General features: G+C 42.6%; 2 protein-coding genes across 2 annotated transcripts; both read right to left on the bottom strand.

The window, feature by feature from the left end:
• Nucleotides 1-378: 378 nt before the first annotated feature.
• PHYBLDRAFT_119476 (hypothetical protein) lies at nt 379-1,826 on the bottom strand (the record flags this gene model as incomplete). Its single annotated transcript, XM_018428684.1, has 8 exons — nt 379-570; nt 635-802; nt 877-1,053; nt 1,126-1,207; nt 1,268-1,445; nt 1,534-1,546; nt 1,615-1,683; nt 1,776-1,826. 8 exons carry the CDS (start codon nt 1,824-1,826, stop codon nt 379-381), a joined length of 930 nt encoding a protein of 309 aa, XP_018284152.1.
• Nucleotides 1,827-3,072: 1,246 nt separating this feature from the next.
• PHYBLDRAFT_42477 (hypothetical protein) lies at nt 3,073-18,428 on the bottom strand (the record flags this gene model as incomplete). The annotated part of the gene is made up of 13 exons (XM_018440179.1): nt 3,073-5,109; nt 5,199-7,347; nt 7,428-10,746; nt 10,871-10,927; nt 10,999-13,690; nt 13,820-14,717; nt 14,826-14,972; nt 15,146-16,072; nt 16,212-16,378; nt 16,560-16,653; nt 16,693-17,059; nt 17,152-18,046; nt 18,200-18,428. The coding sequence occupies 13 exons, from the start codon at nt 18,426-18,428 to the stop codon at nt 3,149-3,151; spliced, it is 13,902 nt and encodes a 4,633-aa protein (XP_018284151.1). The 3' UTR covers nt 3,073-3,148.
• Nucleotides 18,429-21,462: the final 3,034 nt, after the last annotated feature.

Below are 21,462 nucleotides of genomic sequence, written 5' to 3'. Positions count from 1 at the left end.
TATATGTAAGCTACAAAAAGTTAATAAGCATCATCATAGACATAATATGCAATTATTTATTAAAGTCTATTTTTTTTTATATGTATAAAAAAAAAACCAGAATTTGACTGCTAATAATATCATACTTTTACACAATTTGCTACCCTGTCCTTTCCTTTATAAAGAATACTTTCGTGTTTAAAGAGGTTAAAATTTACACGTACCAGATGTTGTTGTATTGAAAAATAAAAAAATAAAAATTCAACTTGTAAATAAATAAATCACATATAACTTTTTTTTTATAAAAAAAGATATTATTGGTATTATTGGTCCTTCTAGGATAAAAAATGATGATGATAGATATATGTTTATTCTGAGTTTATATTTTTATTTTTACTCTTAGAAACTGACACTATCAATCATTGTTCCTAATGCCATGACAATGTTGTTACCCATCACACTCTCAACAGTTTCTTCCAAGTGGCGTTTAGGATCCTGCTTTCCGACATGCCGTGTCTTCAGCTGTTCAGGTGTCATTGTAAGCTCTTCCTGAACAGACTTATTGTATGATTCAGCCAAACTCAACATTCTCTGTAGTTGATACAAAAGAGCATGTAAGTATTATGTATAATGCTTATCTACCAGAGATTTTTACCTTGACACTCTTCTCATTAACTTCAGTATGCTCAGTAAAGTTTTCCAAAGTAAGACCATGAGTCCAGTTCTTCTTGTGCAAGTTCAGCAACATCTTCTCTTCAAGCTCATTCTTTCTATAGTTAATGGCAATAGAATAATAATGTCTGTTCAACCCATGGATCAATGCCTATTTTTCACAAATATTAGACCCTGTACATTTGTTTTTGACGAAATAAATAATCTAAACATTAATATGATTACTTGAATAGAAGGTTTGTTGAGATGACCAATGTTTGAAGTAGTCTGACGAGGTTCTTGGCCAAGCATAACTGTCTGAGGGTTGATAAGGCGGAAAGCGTCAATGACAACCTTGCCCTTAACGGACTGAATTGGATCAACGACAACAGCGACGGCACGAGGGTTCAATTGCTCGAAACTCTAAAATAATTGTTAGTAAATCTAATGACAGGCACACATATACACAGATCACACAACACAATTTTTTCTTACCTGTTGTGTGTTGATATCTACACTCGACAACCAACATCCAAAACCAGGATGGGAATGATACCAGCCAACAACCATCTCGGGTCTAAACATAAACACTTAATTAACCTCCAAGAATACCTCTACCTTAATAGCCGTCGTGTACCTTCCGGTCTGCTTCAACATATCCAACATTTTTGTCTGGAATACTGGGTCAACGGCCTCAACAGAGACACCAGTTCCACTTTGAGGCATAGCAAAAACATCGATGACGCGTACAGTGTAATCATCAACAAACTCTCCAAGCATCAAACCCATAACCTCCATAGGAACACCAGCACGACCTAAAAACACACATGCATACACCTCTAGCTCAATGCCGAATCCTAAAACTCTGTGCAATTATAGTATCCCTATAGTCCAGATTCTTACCATGCTTAAGCATCTATGCATGTAATAGGACAATTGTGTTGGTTAGACAAAAATTCTGTGAGGTCGTAGTATTCTGTCTACCTTCAATAGTGCAAGCGAAGAGATGTACACCATCTCAGCATTATCGACGGTGGGTGAATCTGTGGCAGGCTGCATGCCCTGAACAGAAATTTCAAAAAACGAGTATTGGTTATATGGTGCCCTGGCCAGGATGCCTTTAAGGTGAGATCAATCAGTGGTACCTGTCCCATTCCGGCGCCAGTTGATCCAAATAAACGGTGAATGCGATCCATTGTAGGTTAAAAAAAGTGATCGCGGGATAAGGATAAGGAAGTTCTCCCCCCTTTCTCTCTTCACTCTCAAGTATAAAGTGACGCGTCCACTCTGACTAGTACCTCTGCACGTCATTGGTTAAGTCACGTGTAATCAGTGCTCAATGCGCTTAAAATGCACAAAAACTATTGGTAGTGCTAGACAGTTTGTAGGTGGATCAAGATACAATTATTACAATGTACAATAAACACTAATATAAGCTAGTAGCTATTTAGGAGAAACGTTCTTATTATACATTAAACGCTTTGATATAATAGAAACATAATGTGGTATTAAACTCTGATATAGATTTCCATCAAAGGTCTACTTCAACAGTCTTTAATTTTTTGAAATTCTGCTGAACAAGGCCTTAAAATTAGACAAAAAAAATAGAATGGAAAGTCTAAAGGATTTTTGTTTTTTATTTGGAAAAAGCATAAAAATTCAGATAACTATCAGTACGGGCTTATATAATATTAGAAATACACATCATACAGTCAATTATTACAAAACCTGTCATCGCACAGTGGCGAGTACTTTTGAGGCACATATCTTTACTGCCGGACATTTAAAACACACCATATAGTGGTGGAAATACCGATATTGTCATTTTTAAATCTAGCAGTATATCCATGAATATTTGTCTGTTGCTGGTCAAACAAAAGCTGGACGTCATTAACTTACTTTATACAAAGCTTTACTTAGTAGAAAAAATAAAAAAGTTTTCAATTTTTTTGAAGGTGCATGCTCTGAGAAAAAATTGGCATTAAAATGTATTTTGTTGGTGGAAATAGCCACTTTTCATTAGTAAATGGTTTTTTTAGAGTGGAAAAAATAGGATTATTTGATCAACATTTAAGCAATCCTTGTCAAACAAAGTTGAAATGGTGGATATTAATGTACTGCACCAGACTAAATAAGTGTAAAGAAACACTTCTCTTAACCCGTTTTGACTTTAAGCTGATTTTTTGGAGTTATTTTGTTATTTCGATCAAAATGATTCTTTTTTAATAAACAATTCTTCAAAGTAGAATAGTGGATATATTACATAGTATACCAATATTTTACTACTGATATAATAATAGTTTAAAATATTTTGTTTGCAATGTACACACATGCCAATAGTAACACCGTATCTAAGTAATATATTTTCCAAGCAAATCTTTTTCTGCAATATGCCGATCAATACGTTTTGGCATATATATATTTACAGCCAATAAATAAATAAATTATTTTCAAGAATATGTCTCTTTATTTACTATGCAATTACAAAGATTGCCGAGATTTTAAATATTCATTTGTACTAGAATGAAATAACAAGGGCAACAGCTCTCTGGGGAATTCTATCCTTCTCCTCTGCATTAGCCTTTACATTGATTGTAAACAAAAGATCTGATCTGTCGGCATTCAAGTACACAGGTAGAGAAACCAGTCCACTTGTATCCTTCTTCACATTCTTAATCCATCGCAACTGAGTCTTGGGCAATTTGGTACTGGCTTCTGATGTCAAGCAAACTTCATCACCACGCCATTCACCACCTTCCATACGCATTCCACGGACAATGTACTCTCCCAGATTTGCGTTCGACTCAAGTCTCTGACCAATATCAACCTCTAATACAAGCTCTTCAAGGGACCACTTATTGCGTTGAGCAGTAGCTTGTCGCGTGGCCGTAACATAGGCCTCAGGGATGAACAGTCCTCCGATCCAAACTTCACACTTATCGAACGAGGGTTCCTGAGCAATACCTTCAACTTGGGCCAGACGCAACTTAAGATCAGCTATCCAAACATTCAGGGAAATATTCTTGGGGACCTTGTATCGTTTCCAGTGGTCTGGAATCAGACCCTTATTGAGCCAGTCCATCAATTGACGCAAATGATTGGTTTGCTTAAGTTCACCGCTGCACACCTTTTGGAGTGACAAAAGATCTTCGCGGATAGTACGCAACAAGCTACGACCAATCTGGTTTTCACGCTCGAAGAAACGGAATAGAGGGTTCATGATACCAGTAGTGTCGCGTTGCAAAACACGGATGTTCTCGGGCAGAACGCTCAACCAACCAGAAATAGAAGTATGAAGTGTACGCATCCAAGCAGGTTGTTGAGAGTTGGTTGACTGAGAAGAAGTATCCTGAGTGAAGGCCACTTCGTCGTCATCGCTGGTGCTCTTCATCTTGCGGACCTTGGACAGCAAAGTGTTACCCTTAAGGGTCAACAGCACACGCTCGGCATTTCCGGGTAAACCAAGCCAGGTTGGGGGCTCACGATCAGGCAGCTTGTTAACCCAGTCCATGAAGTGTTCCATCTTGGTACCTTCTGGTACAACAAGAGATTCTTCGTCTTCTCCACTGGCTTTAACAACCTCAAAGTCGAGATCATAACAACGATGGCTGAACAAAGTGTTGACAAAGGAGTCCAACAAACGTTGATCATATTCGTTATCAATACGTCCACCATAAATACTTTGTTTAAGAAGAGAACGAATGGCGTCCCATGGAATCTTGTCCGGAGAAATATTGGCTCTTCCTCCAGCTGCACTTTCGAGCCAGTTGTCAATGGTATTCAGACCGCAATCCTGATCAGAATCGTTGAATTCATACACCTTGGTCCAACCCAATGGAACATAGCGCAGACGCTCTTGTACCACAGCGTGAAGCCAGGCCAGCATAAAGTAAAGGCGGGCTCTTTCGGTAGGACCCCGAGAGAGACGCGAAGGAGGAATACTGCGAAGAGATTCTTGCAAGTTAGCCTTGATTCCCGGAGGAGGTTCGAACATAAGAATACGGGACATGCGCAAAAGATTTACAGGAACCTTGGGATTGGTCTCCATGGTCAAGAAGAGACGGAAACTACGGTGGGGTTTCATGCTGTGCAGCTTCTTCTCGAGTTGTCCGAGCCACGAAGGTGCAAGATGCACGTTCTTAAGCATAACCCAGTTACCAGTCTTGATAGCAAGTGAAATGGCTTGGTCGGCAAGTGTGAAACCTTCAGCGGAACCCATGGCAACAGAAGTACATCGCATGTTTGATTCTGTAACCAGATTGTCAACACGATAACTGGCATCATAACCGGGTACAGAGCACAGAGCAAGAGGGGTACTGCTGTCGACCTCATTATTTACGATCATCTGCAAGTTAAGTTCACCGGAATTGGCAAAGTCAGGATAGAAAATCTCAGAAGCAAAGATTGTAGCGGCAGGAATAAGACGGTCAGGACGGAAGCACTTGATGATCAACATCTTTCTGACAGCATCGACAGTATCTATAAACACTCCACATTAGTTTCCTAATACAGAAAATTTCTATATATATATATATATATATTGGTTAATTTTCTCCACTGCTACTTACGGTTAATGCCAGCAGAAGGCCAGAACATAGGAACAACAGTCTCGGGTTGAGCATTCTGTAGGAATTGTCTCCATTCAATGTCATGGGATTTGATGTGCTCTGACAAACCACGGAAGCAGTCAAGAGTCATGAATTCTCTGGTCTTTTGAGCCATTTCGTCTGTAACAAATGATGGCAGTCCCATTCCAACAGCAGTAATCGAAGAGCCAGCTACAACTTCACCACCGCTAAGCAAGAAATCGTATTCAGTCTCATCAACGTTTTCTTGTGCACCTCGAATACGGATTTGGCAAAGCAAGACGGCAAACATAGTGTGGTCTTCATGAAGAAGTGTGCGCGATGCACGCTTGTAAGCAGCCGAGAACAAGTCTCGAGACAGGATTGTCAGACGCTCATTTGGATCAGTTACCCCCTTTAGGTTAGGATTTGCGTGCAAGACATACTCAAAGATTTCATAGAAGAAATCAAGCGAGAATTGGTAGAAGTGGTGGATAGAGTTCAATTGTTCCATCACAAAGAAGATTGAACTACAGGCATGGGCGAGAGGGGTGTACACAGCAGTTGTTTGCTCGACTTCGTACATAACCACATTGGTCTCATCAACCTTGCGTGTAATTTCGGCAGCCTCCTTCTTGAGAGTCTCAAGAGTTTCGATCACCTTGTCATCATCCAAGATGTTACCCTTTGATTCATTGAGAGCCTGAAGCAATGACTTTTCAAGGTGGCGTAACTTCAATTGGAATTCACCTTGAAGCTTAGTCAGATCGTTACGACGCTGATCAACATCAGGACGTTCAGCCTTGAGAACCTTGTTAAGACACTGACTCTGCAAACTTCCTCGAGTAACAGTGAAATTGACAAATGTCACACGCGAGCAAATATCGGGAGCAAAGTTGACAGAAGGATCACGCGTAGACAGGAAGAGAGTGAACGAGGGTGAGAAATCGATATCCTGGTTTCCGAGTCGGATCAGCACACGACCACCAGTACGACGCAATTCTTTGTTAAGCACAGGATTCAAGATGGGATCTAGATGCTCAACATCCTGAATCAATATAGGGTTACCGAAACGAAGAGCACTCTCAAGGTTCTTGATGAATGCGTCGTCGAGGAAACTAGTGACGGTAATCTTGCGATCCTTGTACTCGTTAATCAAGAAATTGGTTGCTTGACCAGATGGATCGATGACAAGTGGATAACGGTCGAAGCGCTTAAGCATAATGGCGTTTTCAATACAAAGTGCATCAGCTGGAAGCGAATTGGCTTGCCAAGACAAACGATCGTCGGCAGTTGAGAGGTACTCGGTAAGTGATACATCTTGCTTGAACTGAATATTGGCGGACATAAGGTGATCGGTCCACTTGAGCATGAGGATCTCACGATACTGCTGATCAAAGTAACCACCGTATGCTAAGAAGGCAGCGGCAAGAATTACATCACCAACAATGGTGCCCATCTGGCTCTCGAATGCCTGACTGGCAGTTTCCCAACGGACCTTTTCGGAAGACAGACTGCTGAGAAGTGTAACACTGCGATCGACCTTGGATTTTACACGATCCATCTCAGCCTTGATCAACTGAGTCTCACCTACGAGTGCGGCATATTCATCTTTGTAACGAGCAATACTGGTCTCAAGATCCAGAATCATCTTCTCGATCTCAGCAGCCTTTCTCTCGCTCTCCTCTGCACTAATCTCGAGTTGGTTCACTTCCTCACGCAGAGGACCAACACGGTCAAGGATGTCAGAGTAAGTGACCTGAGCATAGACCCACTTGCAAAGGGGACCGCATGCGGTAGAGGCACGGTTGACGGTATCATATTCAAATGCAGGATTGTTAAGGTAGTTTCTACGCATGAATTCTCGCATGTTTTTGGTCATTTGGCCTTCGGTGTTGTAGTTGACAATGCTAGTGATGAAATCATCACGACGAATAACACTCTGGACAGTCTTCCAGCTATCAATCTTGTGTCCCAACATGGTACATACAGACTCCATGGTCAATTTGACGGCTTCTGGGGGATTACCCATGGAACGGACTTCAGTCAAGTGCTGACGTTTAATACTGCTGACACTCTTTCTAGCTTCTGCAACAGCGGGTTCGGCATTAGCAAGATCGTGTAATACGACAGTACGACGCTTTTGCAATTCCTACAAAAAATATTGTTAAATATCTTTGCCCATTCTTGCTTTCGCTCTCTTTTTATTATATCTATATTATATATCTTTACTCTGTTTTGGACTTCCAATCCAGCTTGGATCTTAATAGAAACAGCCTTCTTTTGTTCGGCTTCCTTCTCATCAGCCAACATCTGGTTGATCTTTTCGTTGGCCTGTGCATTCTTTACTTCAAGCTGGTTCTTCTTGATAGCCAAGCTCTTGCGCAATTCCTCGACCTTGACGACAGTATCCTTAAGTTTTTCAAGACCGACGTTCAAATGGCGCTGTTGTTCTTCTAAATCTTCACGCTTTTCGTTGTACAAGCGAACATAGTGAGAGATGAAATCCAAGAAGTGGCGAGGAGTAGCATAGTTGTGACGACCCTGTCGCTTACTGAGTTTTGCGTTAATGTCATACAGAGACTGGTGAACACTGACGAGCGCATTCACCACGGCTTCACGATGAGATGGGGGAATGGGCAAATTGCGGTAAGCGATGGGGAACTTGACAGGCGAAGAGTAGTTGGGGACGTCCAAGTCAAGTGTCTTTGTAAACTCAATACCGACCTGGTAAAAGGCCTGATCGGGCCAGTCACCAAACCAATCAAGTACACAACGATTGAAAAGAGCAGGAGAAGTAGCAGCACGCGAAGCAAGACCTCCTTGAGGAGGGTTCATGGTGAAAACGACGTGAAGGTTTCGCATGACCTGTTGAGTGAACCACTTGTAGAGTTCTTCGCCAGAATCAAGCATCAAACCATCTCTCTGAGCACCCTCTTTACAAGCAGTCATCAAAGAGGCATACTCGTCACCTTCGAACAAACCGGGGACTTCAGCATTGGCCAACAAGGTGTTCATACGTTCAAGGAAACCGGAGTCAAGTACGTTGGATTCATCCATAATGAAGCAGATCTTTTCACCCTTACAACCGGCTCTTCTCAGCACAGTACGCAAATCGTCATCAAAATCAGCACCGGTGTACTTGTTGTGAACTTTGATTTGGAATACACTCAAACCGTTCATCCAGGCCACAAAACGTGAGAGGGTAGTCTTACCCGAACCACTCACACCAATCAACAGCAAGTGACCTTGGGGTTGACGGAATACACGATCGATACGGAGTACGTGCTCAAGTACGTCATTGAACAACACAAGGGCGACATCGAGTTCTTCTTCATAGAACACCTTGAGACGAGCCTTTGCAAAGTCACGCAACTGCTCACGCTCTACAGGAATGTAGAATTTGGAAAGCCAGTTGGAGAACAGGATGGGACGTTCAAGAGCTTCTTCGCGGTTGAGAGCAGGGAAGTGACTCAAGGCAATGGAATCAATCATTTGGTCTGTCCAGCGACGTTCTTCCTCATCTACCAGACGATCCTGGAATAGACGAAGGGCTTCATGCGCCCAGATACGTACCAGACCCTCAACTGTCAAGGTTTCAAGTGGTTTGATAGCCTCGTAAATACCACGAATCCAGCGAGTCAACTCACGCGGTGAATAGATATAATGGGCTTGGATATCGGGTGTGAATCGCTTTTGAGAAGCCAGGTACAGCTCGACCATGGCAGCCGTCAATGGTTCAGCATAGCCACGGAGATTGGGAACCACCTTAAGCATTGCACGAGCAAAGGTACCGTAAATCTGCATAAGCGAGAGCTGTCCAGCATAATCGACCATAACCAGAGGAGCGTGGCGCAAGAAACGATGTGAAAGAGGAACACGACCGGGATCTGTGGGAGGATTACAGGCACCGACAAACTGGATACGCTCGAGAGTAACCCAAGCTTTGTCAGATGTACGCCAAAAACCATTGTATTCGACCAGTTGACGAAGGTACGAAATGACACGCTGAGTATTGTACTTGTCAGTAGCGGGCAAGTTGATTTCATCACAGAAAACAACAAGCCAGCGACCGATCATGGTTGGTGACAGAATGACACCGTTTGGTGTCTTGCGATACTCACAGTGCTGCTCAAAGGTCTTGAGGATCAATTCTGGGGTGGTGGCACTGGAGAAATTGAGGCCAACAACCTCCATGTCTGGAAGCTTGCGCAGAGCACTGAACAAAGTCATTGTCTTTCCGGAACCAGGAGGACCACACAAAATGAGAGGTTTGTGTTCAGACAACCACGAATAAAGGACTTCTTCGTGACGGATGGTGTCGACGGTGGGAATAATCATATCGGCCTCAGAGACCTTGTGGGTCTCGATTTCAATAACAGGTACCTTGGACTCCCATGGTACCCACTGACCAGTGCTGACAGCAATATCATAGTCGATAATGCTAGAATTGTTGCTGGCGGGAGGAAGTTCGTAGGTAGTGGTAGATCGTACAAAGTCGCCAAGGACAGTGCGTAGGTCAAGTTTGGTATCTCCAGAGAAACTCCAAATGATAGAGTAGATGACACGCTTGGTGATGTAGCCCTCAAGATGATCGCCGGTCATGGGGAAATCGGGGTGTTGGGCATTGTACTCTAGCACATTACGAACAGTCTTGTTCAAAAGCGAGAAGAAAGTAGACATGACACGCATGCGGGTGAAGTCCATGATGTGCTCCAATGTTGCAGCAAATTCGAGTGACTTGGCGACAAGACCTTCATCATCAGATAGATCAGGAACCATAATGGCAGCAATTGCACGTTGAGTGGCAATGTTAGGCGACACTGATGCGAGATCATCGTTCTCGGCCAGGCGACGGGAGGGACCTTCTTCTTCGATCTCATCCATTGGAACATTGCGGAGAGTTTCGAGATAGTTGGTGAAGATCATAGGCATAGTGATTACATCCTCACTGAACCAGACCATACCACAACGAGAGACAGTAGCCAATGTAGCATACTTAAGAGTCTCGACTTCGAACATGATACGGACATTTGGTGGTAAGTTGAGACGTTCACCGTTGGGCAGTGTAAGCAGACGGTTGTCATCCAATACAGAGTTCAAGTTCTCAACCCATTCAGGATCGACATCACCATCAAAGATAATCCAATGGCGCTTTTGACTCTCGCCACGAACATTGTCGACAATTTTACGCAGAATGTGGGTAAACAGACCATCGGTCCATTCACGGGTGGTAGAGTCAAGGGTACCATATAAAGCATCTTTTGGAATAGCTTTGGGGTCAATGGTGTACGCAATACCTTCGACATTCTCACATCTCTCAAGAGCAGTCAAAAGAGTCTTCCAGGCCGATGATTTACCGGAACCAGACGGACCGACCATCATCAAACCGTGATGAATGTTCTGGATCTGGTACAGTTGGATAACCTTCTCCATCCAAGCATCTCCAGCCACCAGACGACGTTCCTCACAGACCTTCTTGAGCTCAGTCTTAAGTCTATCCAGATCAACTGGGGCGTAGTGAACACCAGGGAACACATCAGCCAAAAGACTAAAGGATGGGTTTTATATAAAGAAGAAGAAAAAAGTTAGGTATTTGATCGTAGTAACCAAAAACGAAAACAAAAACAAAAGCAAAACAAAGGATTATCAAAATATCTAATTCTAGTTCTTACCTTGTCAACAGAGGAATATCATCAGCTACCAGCTTGGGCACAACTGTCTCTCGGATACTAAAGTCAAATACAAAACAAATTAAAAGAATATTGAGAACCTCATAATACATATATAAATGATTTCTTACCTGGAGATCAAGAGTTGCTGTTCAGGAAGAGGCTCAGAGATGGTGACATACTCTGCATCGGTTGACTTTCCGGACTCGATATCCTGACGAAGTGATGCCAGGCGATCTCGCTTTAGGTTACCGGCACTCACCAACACACTCTTGAGCGCACGAAGTCCGAAATCATAATGGGACTGAGGTGAGAGCTGTTCGGCACACAGATTGAAGAGAGGTACGACCTTGGAAGCAAGAGTTTCGGCGGTACGGAAACCTTGGGAGTACAGCATGACTTGGGCAATCAGCTCGCGATCGGGCTTGGTCATTGCCATGCTTCTGAAAAGCTTCTTCAAGTTGTCGGGCAAGTTTGAACGACCAGCATAACCAGGGTTCATGGTAATAAATATACCAGTGTCAGTGTTGACCTTAACATTGCGGTCAACCAGCTCAATCTCGTGGTTAGGGTTGATGGTGGCTTCCTTGAGACCCAGCTGAATGGTCTGGACCTGTTGAGAAACGGCAGACAGGATACGTTCTTCCAGACGATTGAACTCGTCGAAACAGCCCCAGGCGCCGACCTGACAGAGACCAATGAAAATACGACCCATTGCTTGGAAATCAAAGGTTTCGTCACAACAGAACACAAGCACAAAGCGGCCAAGCTGAACACCCAAAGCCTTGACGGATTCGGTCTTTCCTGTACCAGCAGGACCGAATGGAGAACCACCCAAGCGCTGCTCAAGAGCCTGAGTGAGAGTTAGGTAACAACGATCGGTGAGCGGTGTCTGGACCAGACGATCGACTACACCGAGGTATTCGTAGCCATAGTAGAATGAAGCATTGGCCATCTTGATGCTCAGACGGTGGATGGGATTTTCAACAGCAGGGTTGAAGTAGTAACGCATCTGATAAAGCCAGTTGAAGTCCTTGGTCGAACAAGCTTTGTCATTGAGCAATTGACGGGTCACATCTCTCTGATGCACAAGCTCGGTAACCAGGTGCTCGCACTTGCGGCGTTTGATTGCCGAGAGATCCAAAAGCACAGCATCAGCTAAGACGTTGAGATTACGCTCGACCAAAGAAATCGAATGCTGGAGGGGTGTTTGATCGTCATTAGCACCCTCTGACATCGAGATCAATGCCTTGTCTACGGTGTGGGTCCAGGTGATCTGGGCAGCCAAGACAACGAGCTGGGCGGGATAACGCTCCACCCAGGCCAGATAGTCATTCGAGTCCATCTGCTCGGCATTATAGATCGTCTCACTTTCACCAACGGCATCCGAAAGCAGCAGTGCAAGTGAGACACGCATTTCATTTTCGAGTATGGTAAGCCAGTCGTTAATCTTTGGGTTCTCTTTGATGGACACCGGGTTCTTGAAGATGACTTCTTCGCCTTCCTTGGAGGCCATACCCAAAATCACTGTCTGTTCATCATCGAGCAGAATGTTGGAGATACCAGCAAACATCTTCTTGAAATGCTTCTGGATACGAAGGATGTCTTTACTGTTACCAATGATCTCAAGCAAATCTTCGTCACCGACAAAGTAGAAACGAGGGAACGAAGCACGCTCACGCTCAAGGTACTCACCCAGAGCCTTTTGGATCTTGCTGAGAAGATCAGCCAGACGTTCAAGAGATTTTTGGATGTTGGGGATGTTGAGGACATCAAGAACAAAGGGAGACTTGTAGACCTTTTTCATGACCGTCAAGAACTCGGAGTTGATGCTCTGGAAACGCGAGGTCTCGACAGGGAGCAGATGCTTGATGTCCGCACTGCCACTGAAGATACCCTCCAGGTAGACCCATTGGCGTTGAACGTCGATCCAAACATCAAACAGCACATGGACGCGGTTCAGCTTGTCCTCCCAGGATGCTGCGTCTTCCTCAAACACTTTGTAGTACGGAGACAGTTTCATTGCAGTGAGAGAACTGATGTGTTCACTTGACTTGTTGAACAGGTCGTCCCAGCCACGGATCAAGCGACACTTGTTTTGATAATTGACGAGATCCAAGACATAGTTTGCCCAGGTTTCCTTGACTTGTTTCAAGAACTCCTCGAGGGCCATTTCACCCTGAGCCTGCAGAATGACTTCCCTAATCACCATCTCGTTACGCTTGAGATCCAGATCCCACAAGTGACCGATAGTCATCTCGGCCAGTGTAAAGCGTCCTTCGACTCTGAGAGTCTTGAAGATCTGGCGCCAGTGGCGCTCACGAAGCGCTTCGGACTTGAGGTCGCCAACAAGTGGATTGACACGTAAAAGCTGGCGAAGGGTCTCTTGGACGTACTCGTAGGCTGCATACTGGCGCATACGGTTGGGCATTTCCTTGGTCGAGTTTACCAGACCATCGATGTGTTGGCGGACCTTGCGTGGCACAACAGACGACCAAGGTGTGTCTCTGATCTCGTAGACCGACTTCCACACACGTGCAAGTGCAGTCCAAACCGACTTGAGATCGCGCAACTCCTCAAGTACAGGCTCCAAGCGAGCTTCGGAAGTCTGTTCGAGATCCAGAGCTTCCTTGGCGCGGCAGACCATGTCGTATTCTTCCTTGAGACGTGTAACTCGGCCCTCGAAGATACTGAGAGTGTTTGTAGCAATATCGGGCTTGATGTCTCCCTGGACAGGCTTGCTTTTTTCCCACTCGGCACAGATGTCACGAATCTTCAATTCGACCACCTTGTCCTCGGCAACAATCTTCATCTGCAATCCAGCTAATGATAATCATAGTAATTTATTGTTATTAATTATTTAAGAATAAGTTTGATATGTATGTATGCATTTATGTGTATGTGTCTGTGTTTTTATGATGTTAAAGGAAATGCTATTATTGATTGACTTACCAACTTGTTCCTGAATTGCGTTGTTCTTGCGACTGAGGATTTCATTGAATGCACTCCACTCGCCATCGACCTGATCAACATAGACCCAGTCATTGGGGAACTGGAAACGCTGGCGCTCGAGGGTCTTTTGGCCTTGTCTGAAGAGCTCGACGTCTTGACTCCACTTGGCGACCTTGCGCTTGAGATCCTGGACAAAGGTAATAAAGGTGACAGCTTCGCCTGTGGAGTTGCTCTCGATCGATTGCTGTTCGAGTTCGTAACGGCCTTGGGATACCGAGGCGTGGAAGTCACGCATAGAGGTACCGAGCATGCTTCCGAACTTGTTAAGGATGTCCTTTTGCCACTGGTCGTACTTTTGATTGACCTTACTCTGGACCTGTTCATAATCCACCACCAGGGGACCAAACGATTGTTCGGTCTCGGAATTATCAAACGTACCACGGGCCTTTTTGATTTCCAGCAGGATCTGCTGCCACTTGACGAGATCATCCTCGAGGATGGAGAACACATGACTGGATTCCAAGTCCCACAAAGATTGGTACTGCAGCCAGATGTTGACATAGTCGGCTACCTGGCGGATCTTGTCTTCAATGATCTGGTAGGCGTGTTCGAGCGAGCCGTCACCCATGCGGGTCAGCAGACTGGCATAGGTTTTCTCAACGCTCGGGTTGTCCTTGACACTCAGACCACCCTCGTACCGGGAGCTCTGGATGCGCAACAGGTGACAGACAACAGCCAGCCAGTCGTGGAGCTGAGACCACCAGCTAGCACGGGCCTGCTCAATTGGTGGGTCGAGGTACATGAGCTGGTTGCGGATTCGGATCTCGTGCACAAGGGTCTGCAGAGCTGGTTTGACGTCTGGGGATTTCTGTGCAGCTGCAGCCGCAGCAGCAATAGACTTTGCATCTTCGAGTGCAGAGCTGTCGCGCGGACCGCCATTTCCAACACCAGCACCACCAGTCTTGCGCTTGCGTCTACTCTTGGATGCGCTTACTTCAGGTACAACAAGCTCTTCGCTGATACCCAAGAAGCTATTGATCCATGCCTTGATGGCTTGTCTCAATCGACCCACCATAACTGTTTCGATACGTTTATCAAGTCCGGCAACCCATTGGTCAAGGTTAGAATAGTTTTCGAGATTCAATCGATCGATCTTAATAACAGCAAAAAAAATTGTTTAGGTTATTGTTTGTGGTTTGTGGATTGTGGTTTTTTGGTTTTAGCATGTGTTAATAATAATAACGGTAAAACGATTACAACACATTGCATTTGCGTTTCTATTTGGGGTTGCTTTTTTGTCTCTCTTTTGTTATTTGTTTTACTAACCAATTTCTGAATACGACCCAAGGCATCCTCGAAACGTTCTGCCTGGTAAGGACAGGTCTTCATTTCCTCGGTGCTCTTTGAAATATCGTCATAGTAGCCGATCAAAGCATCGACCTTGTCTTGGAATACAGAGACAACGTTGGCAAACTCACGCACAAACATCACATGTCGGTTCTCACGGGCATCGAGAGGAGTGCCGGTGAGGTAAGACAACGGGCGGTGATGGGCATCATAAGTATTGACAAAGTAATCCCATCGCAGATTGATTCCCTTTGTAATCATCACATGGACTTCGTTGCGGTATCCGGCAACCAATGTAGCGACATCGGGGTGTCGGTTGACTTTGTGGACGGTCTGGGAGAAAGTCCGGACGGTTTCCATGAGACTGACAGCAAAAGGATAGACTCGCTTGGCGTCCTTGGCAACGTTGGAGATGGTGTGTGGGACCTGGTAGTTGAGCCAGAGTAAATTGCGGACTTCCTTGAAGAGGGTGATGATCTGGCCATCAAAGTTAACACCCAACTGCAGAGCGTTCTTTTGGACTCGATTGCGTGCAATTTCGAAGATACGTCCCGAAACAGAAAGATCTCGTTTGGTGATCTCCTGGAGCCAGTTCTCGTAAGTGAGTCTAGTGTCGAGCTTTTTACGGAAGCTGCTGCTCTCGACCTGGAGTTTCTGACCCTCGGCATAAAGTTCCCATCCTTTACCAAGTACATCTTCAACACGCTTCATGTACAATGACAGCTGGCGGTCAATCTGGCGAGCCCAGATAATTGCACCCGAAATAGGAGGCAGATCACGCAACTGGGCCATGTGGTAAGCCTCTGAGTTACGGTACTGCATCTTGAATTTGTCGTGCAGTTTGTTGATGTCTTCTTTGACACTGTCAATCAATTGAGTCTGATACTCTTGAATAGCACCTCTGATCTATAGGTATTTCAAATCATAATCATAATCGTAATCATAATCATAATCATAATCATAATCATAGTTAAGTATTTGTAGGTTTGTAAAAATATTTTTATTTTGAAATATAAGCCAAAAGAAGAAGAAAAAAGAAGCTTACCTTGGGGCGTACAAACAAGGCATTGAATTTTGAAAAGACGCGGAACATCTCATTGGCACTCTTTGCTGTACCTAGACGATCTCTCAAACGGGCAATGATCTGATTCTCTACTCGAGATACTCTTTCATTGTACACCGTTTCTGCTTGAACCCAGATCTCTGTACCCTCTGAATGATGATGATGATGATGATGATGATAAGCATCACTATTATTATTAGTATCATGAATATGAAGGTAATTATGACTATGGCGACTATTATGATTATAGTTGTGCGTGTGCGTCTATTCATGTGTTTCCTGTAACGGCAAACTGAAAACTATTATGTATATACTGATAATCAACCTTACCAGGTGAGACATCGAGAACGTCGATGTTTTTGACACTCTCGTAGGCAAGCTTGACTTCCTCGACGGCATTGATGTCGCTGATACTCACGCTCTCCTCTTCTTCCATGGTCATCTTAACTTGGCCATCGACCACTACAGTGGACTTTTTGGCACGAGGGCTGGTCATGACTCGCACGATGGTTTGGTGCAACTGCTCGTGCTGTTTACGGAAGGCACGGACAAAGGTAACTCGCTCTTGGAGCTTTGCGTGTGCCGGGTTGATCTTGATAGGCAAGAATTTCTCGGACCGCTTTCGGGTCACATCACGGGCGACGTTTGTGAACTCTTTGATCAGGTCATCCCAGGTGTGGAACACAGCTTCGGCCCCGGATGTGGTTCGCTCAAAGTCCTCGTATTCCATGTACATCAGACGACGACTGCCGAGTACCTTGAGTAACTGATCGTTGAGATCACGCGAAATTGCCTCCACAAGTGGAAGAGCACGGCGAATCGGGTAAGGACTAGACACATCCCAAAAAAAATTTATAGATAGATACACATACACACATATATAAGTATATTGATTAATTGATAGATTGATTGATATACTTACGAGAGTTTGAGCTTCTTATTAAGATGACCGAAAATCAATCCGAGGGATTCGCGAATCTTGTCGACATCAGTTGCAGACAAGAGCTCATTGAGTGGGAAATCCTTCATGAGCTGGTTGTACTTGTGGACAAGTTCCATACCCTCCTTGAGACCGGTATCGGCAATGAAACTGACGGTTGCGTGGAATCGCTTTGCGTGTTTGAGGATATCGAGGGTCAAGGTGATCTGGTCGCTCTTGAGCTGCTCGTCGATTTTCTCGAGAGCTCGTTCCATGCTGAGCCAGAAGTTGATCTCCTGGATTGCAGTTCCACTGGCCGGGTCACGGGACATCTTGGTGACCTTTTGGATTTCCTTGATCCAGCCATTGACGTCGCCCTGAAGTTTGTTGAGGAATGAAGAGTCTGAAAAGAGGGCCGGGTCGACCGACTCTACAGTCACACGTCTGTTCTGCTCACGACACTTGTCTACAGCTTTCTGGACAACTGGGTGGATCGAGAGAGCAATTTCGGGGATTTCGACGTTTTGTTGGAGATGGAGTAAACTGAGTTCGAGTTCGGCCATTTTCTTTTTGGCCATCGGAACACCCATCTTGTTGTCTTCGTTTTTGCTCTTTGAGGTGTCGGTGGTTGTACCGTGGCGTGCGTTGACGTAAGCATTGAAGTAAGGGCTGACGGCAAGATGGATGTAGGAATGCAAGAACTCGTAGGCACTCGTCTGACCGGGTTCTCCTGCGTGGGGTGCACCGGGCAGATTGATGAGTTGGAGTTGGTTCTGGAGTGGGCGAGAGGGATCCAGGGTGGGTAATCGCTTGATGATGGCAAGTGAGCCGACATGAGTGGGTAAATAAGTGATTTCGTGAGATGCACTGTAACTGTACACGGCAGGAGAAGCGTCATCTACAATATTATTAAAAATAAATATGGTGTGAATGTCATTTCTTGTTATTATTATATTTGACAGGCTTTGACAGAATTTGCTTTTCCTTTCAAAATTTTAATATATATATATATATATATGTATATATATATAATTATTATTATTGTTATTACCTTCGTCCTTGCCACCTTCCTTTTCTTTCATGATGAAGAGGACTGGGCTCTGAGGGTCATTCGAAAAACGTTTGAATTTTTCAATGGTGTCTGGGTAAGAGAAGATGGTATTGTCAAGGTCAGAGACCTCTGCATCGAGCACCAAGGGAAGAAGTTGCTCGAGATATTCTTGTAGTAGACGATGATCGAAGACAATCAATGTCTCTGCAGGTGCACCTGTTGGCACCATTGAGGTGGCAGCCAAGGTAGTTTCGTCATCAAGCATTGTGCAAGATTTCCCTTTTTCTTCTTCTTTTGGCTGTGTTTTGGTTTGGGTTTACGGACAGATATGAAAGTAGTTTGGTGGGTGAGGGTATACGTAAAGCTAATCAATTAATAGACTATCTTTTTTGTTGTTGTTGTTTGAAGAGCTGTGAAAATCTATATGTAATATATAGAGTTCAAATCTGTCACCAAAGTGCCTCTTATTTTACTTCTTTTTTTTTGGTTTCTCTATTCTCTTTTTTATTTTCTTTCAGTAACAGGCGAGTGCAATACACGCGTTAAAGAAACCAAAAAAAAAAAAAAGAAAGAAAGAAAGAGAGCGCGCGAGAGTGGAGTTGCGTACTGCGGTAAACGATATTCCAAAAAGTATAAAGAGAGAGGGGGGCTTTACAGAGATATTTTGATTGGATGTCTTGGTTCCTTTCGTGTGACATCAAGAGTAGTCTTTATTATATAATATAATATATCACAGTATAATTATTATTAGGGGTTGAAAAAATATAACAAGGAGTTATTACACAAAGACACATGAAAAATATGAAGAATAAATACAGAGTTACAGCACAAAAGTTAAGTAGATAAATAGATAGATAAATTGAAATTTATACTTGATTTTGAAACAAAATAAAAAATCAGAAGAAAAGGAGAGTAATTTTTAAAGTTTTTTTTTTTTAAAAAAAAAAATTAGAGAAAAAATCTCTATTTTTATATATAAAAATTAAATTAAATTATAGTTTTTACAATTCAGTCCCATGTTCTCTCTCTTTTTTTTTCTTTTTCATCACCTGGCATGGATTTTGTGTCCATTTGTTTTATATAATAAGATGTTTAAAGCTAAAGCTAAATTGATATAAAATAATTGGTGTGGACAGACTAAAAGCTCAAAGAAAAAGGTCAAAATAAAAAGGGCTAAAAATGTAAGCCGTATTATTGGATGAGAGTTTTTTTTCGGATATTTCAATCTCGTCAGAGGAAGAAGACTCTTTAGATGCGGTAATGGCTATCAAAGAATTTGAATTAGGTTTGGCTCGGCTACCCGCCATGGTTTGGGCACCAGCATAGATTACTAAATTCATTTATCTTATCCAAAGCTGTTGGAAAGGCTCGAATTGAATTCAAGTCTGCCTATAAGTACCATAAAAAATTGAGAGCAAATGAAGAAAGAGTATTGCCGGGTTATTAACTAGCATCTCAAGTCAAACCAAAAAGACAATAACATTAAGCTTACTGAGAAGCGCTCCCGATTCATTTATAATTATGTCAAATAACATCCAGCCTGTAGTCAGATGTTACTGACTGTCTTTGTGCTGCTTTTGATAGTTTGTCGATTAATGAATCAAATGTATACCGGTATATATCTTATAAACTTTAGTCTACACTCAGTTGTACCCAAACAAGAATAGCAGAACAAAATTCTGAAGACACAATTGAAAAACATCAACATTTTCTTAGCAGGTTCCAAAGTTCAAAGTGATATTGCGTTGAAGAGTGTTGGCCAAAGGTTAAGGGGAAATTACGTAAAATTGAGCTTTTGAAGAACGAAATGATTACTGACAGAATTGAAGAGGCTGTCAAGAAAGTTACACTTGAAGACTGTCAAGGTTGGATCTGTTGCTAACGAAGATTATCTACAAGGTCTATCAATATGAAAAGCGTATAAGCGTATAGTTAACCAGTTTAGCTTTGTTAGACTACTGCAAGCTCTTTCTTCTTCTATTGTTTTCGTGGCGTATATTGATCGATAGCCAAACATTTCTACTGGATTTTAAAAGTCGTATTGAATTCAAAGGAATAATATCTTCAAGCGCGAAACACTTGCTATACAGACTGAAAGTTAAATAAAAGAAAAGGGGGCAAAAAAAAAGGGTAAAAAAAATTCAAGATTAGTTCAAGTACATATTAGGTAACATTGTACTCATAATGTCATCACTGTCATTAAGTGGGAACCTTTTATTGCGAGTTTTTCTAGGCCTTACATCCTATGGGACATCTTTTCCATCCAAAAAGAAAATGCTCTCCTTCTCAATACAAGTGGCAATGGAAGAAGACCAGCCAATCAGAATCGTTCAAAATATTACCCATTTTTTGAACTTTCAACTAAAAGACCAAAATTATATATATATTTAAAAAAAAAAAGACTCTCATCCAATAATACGGCTTACATGTTTGCCCCTTTCTATTTTACCCTTTTTTTTGAGCTTTTATCTGTCCACACCAAATAATTAATAATTCTTATAATGTATAAAGGGGAGAAAAAGCTTATATTTATAATAGAAATATTTTAACGAAAAATTGAAATCAATTTATTTTATATCAATTTAGCTTTCTCTTTAAACATCTTATTATATAAAACAAATGGACACAAAATCCATGCCAGGTGATGAAAAAGAAAAAAAGAGAGAGAGAACATGGGACTGAATTGTAAAAACTATAATTTACATTTCTCTTTCTATCTCTAGAGTATTGCACCTCAAATATTTTATATTATAAAAGCATTTTTCAGACGCAAAATACCGTATTAGAAAATACCAGGAGAAAAAGAAAGTGTAGTAGTCATTCGTCACACAAAGTATCTCATTTATCTTTATTATTATTTTTTCTTGACCGAAACTTGTGTGACAATTGTCCTGCAGCAGTAGCTGGTCCGCGCGCTGAAAAAGAAAGAAAGAAAGAAAGAAAGAAAGAAAATGTATAAATATAAATATATAATATATAATATATATATATATAATAATTGATCTTTCTCCTTCCCTTTCCTCTTCCTCCTCCTCGTCCTTCACCACCCCTCCTTTTATATATATATATATATATATCTTATTATATTATATAATATCAAGTATTATTATTTTTGAAGTAAAGGAAGAAGAACAAGAAGAACAAGAAAGACATTTATAAATCAAAATTCTTTATAATCTTGTTGGTTTTTATTGGCGCTATCATTATCATTATCATTATCCTTAGTATTAGTATTAGTATTAGTATTTATACTTGTATTTCTC

The sequence above is a fragment of the Phycomyces blakesleeanus genome (genome assembly GCF_001638985.1).
Source record: "Phycomyces blakesleeanus NRRL 1555(-) unplaced genomic scaffold PHYBLscaffold_38, whole genome shotgun sequence".
Taxonomy (NCBI): domain Eukaryota; kingdom Fungi; phylum Mucoromycota; class Mucoromycetes; order Mucorales; family Phycomycetaceae; genus Phycomyces; species Phycomyces blakesleeanus.
The sequence above is the reverse complement of the archived record's forward strand: the minus strand, read 5'-3'. Positions and strand labels throughout refer to the sequence as shown.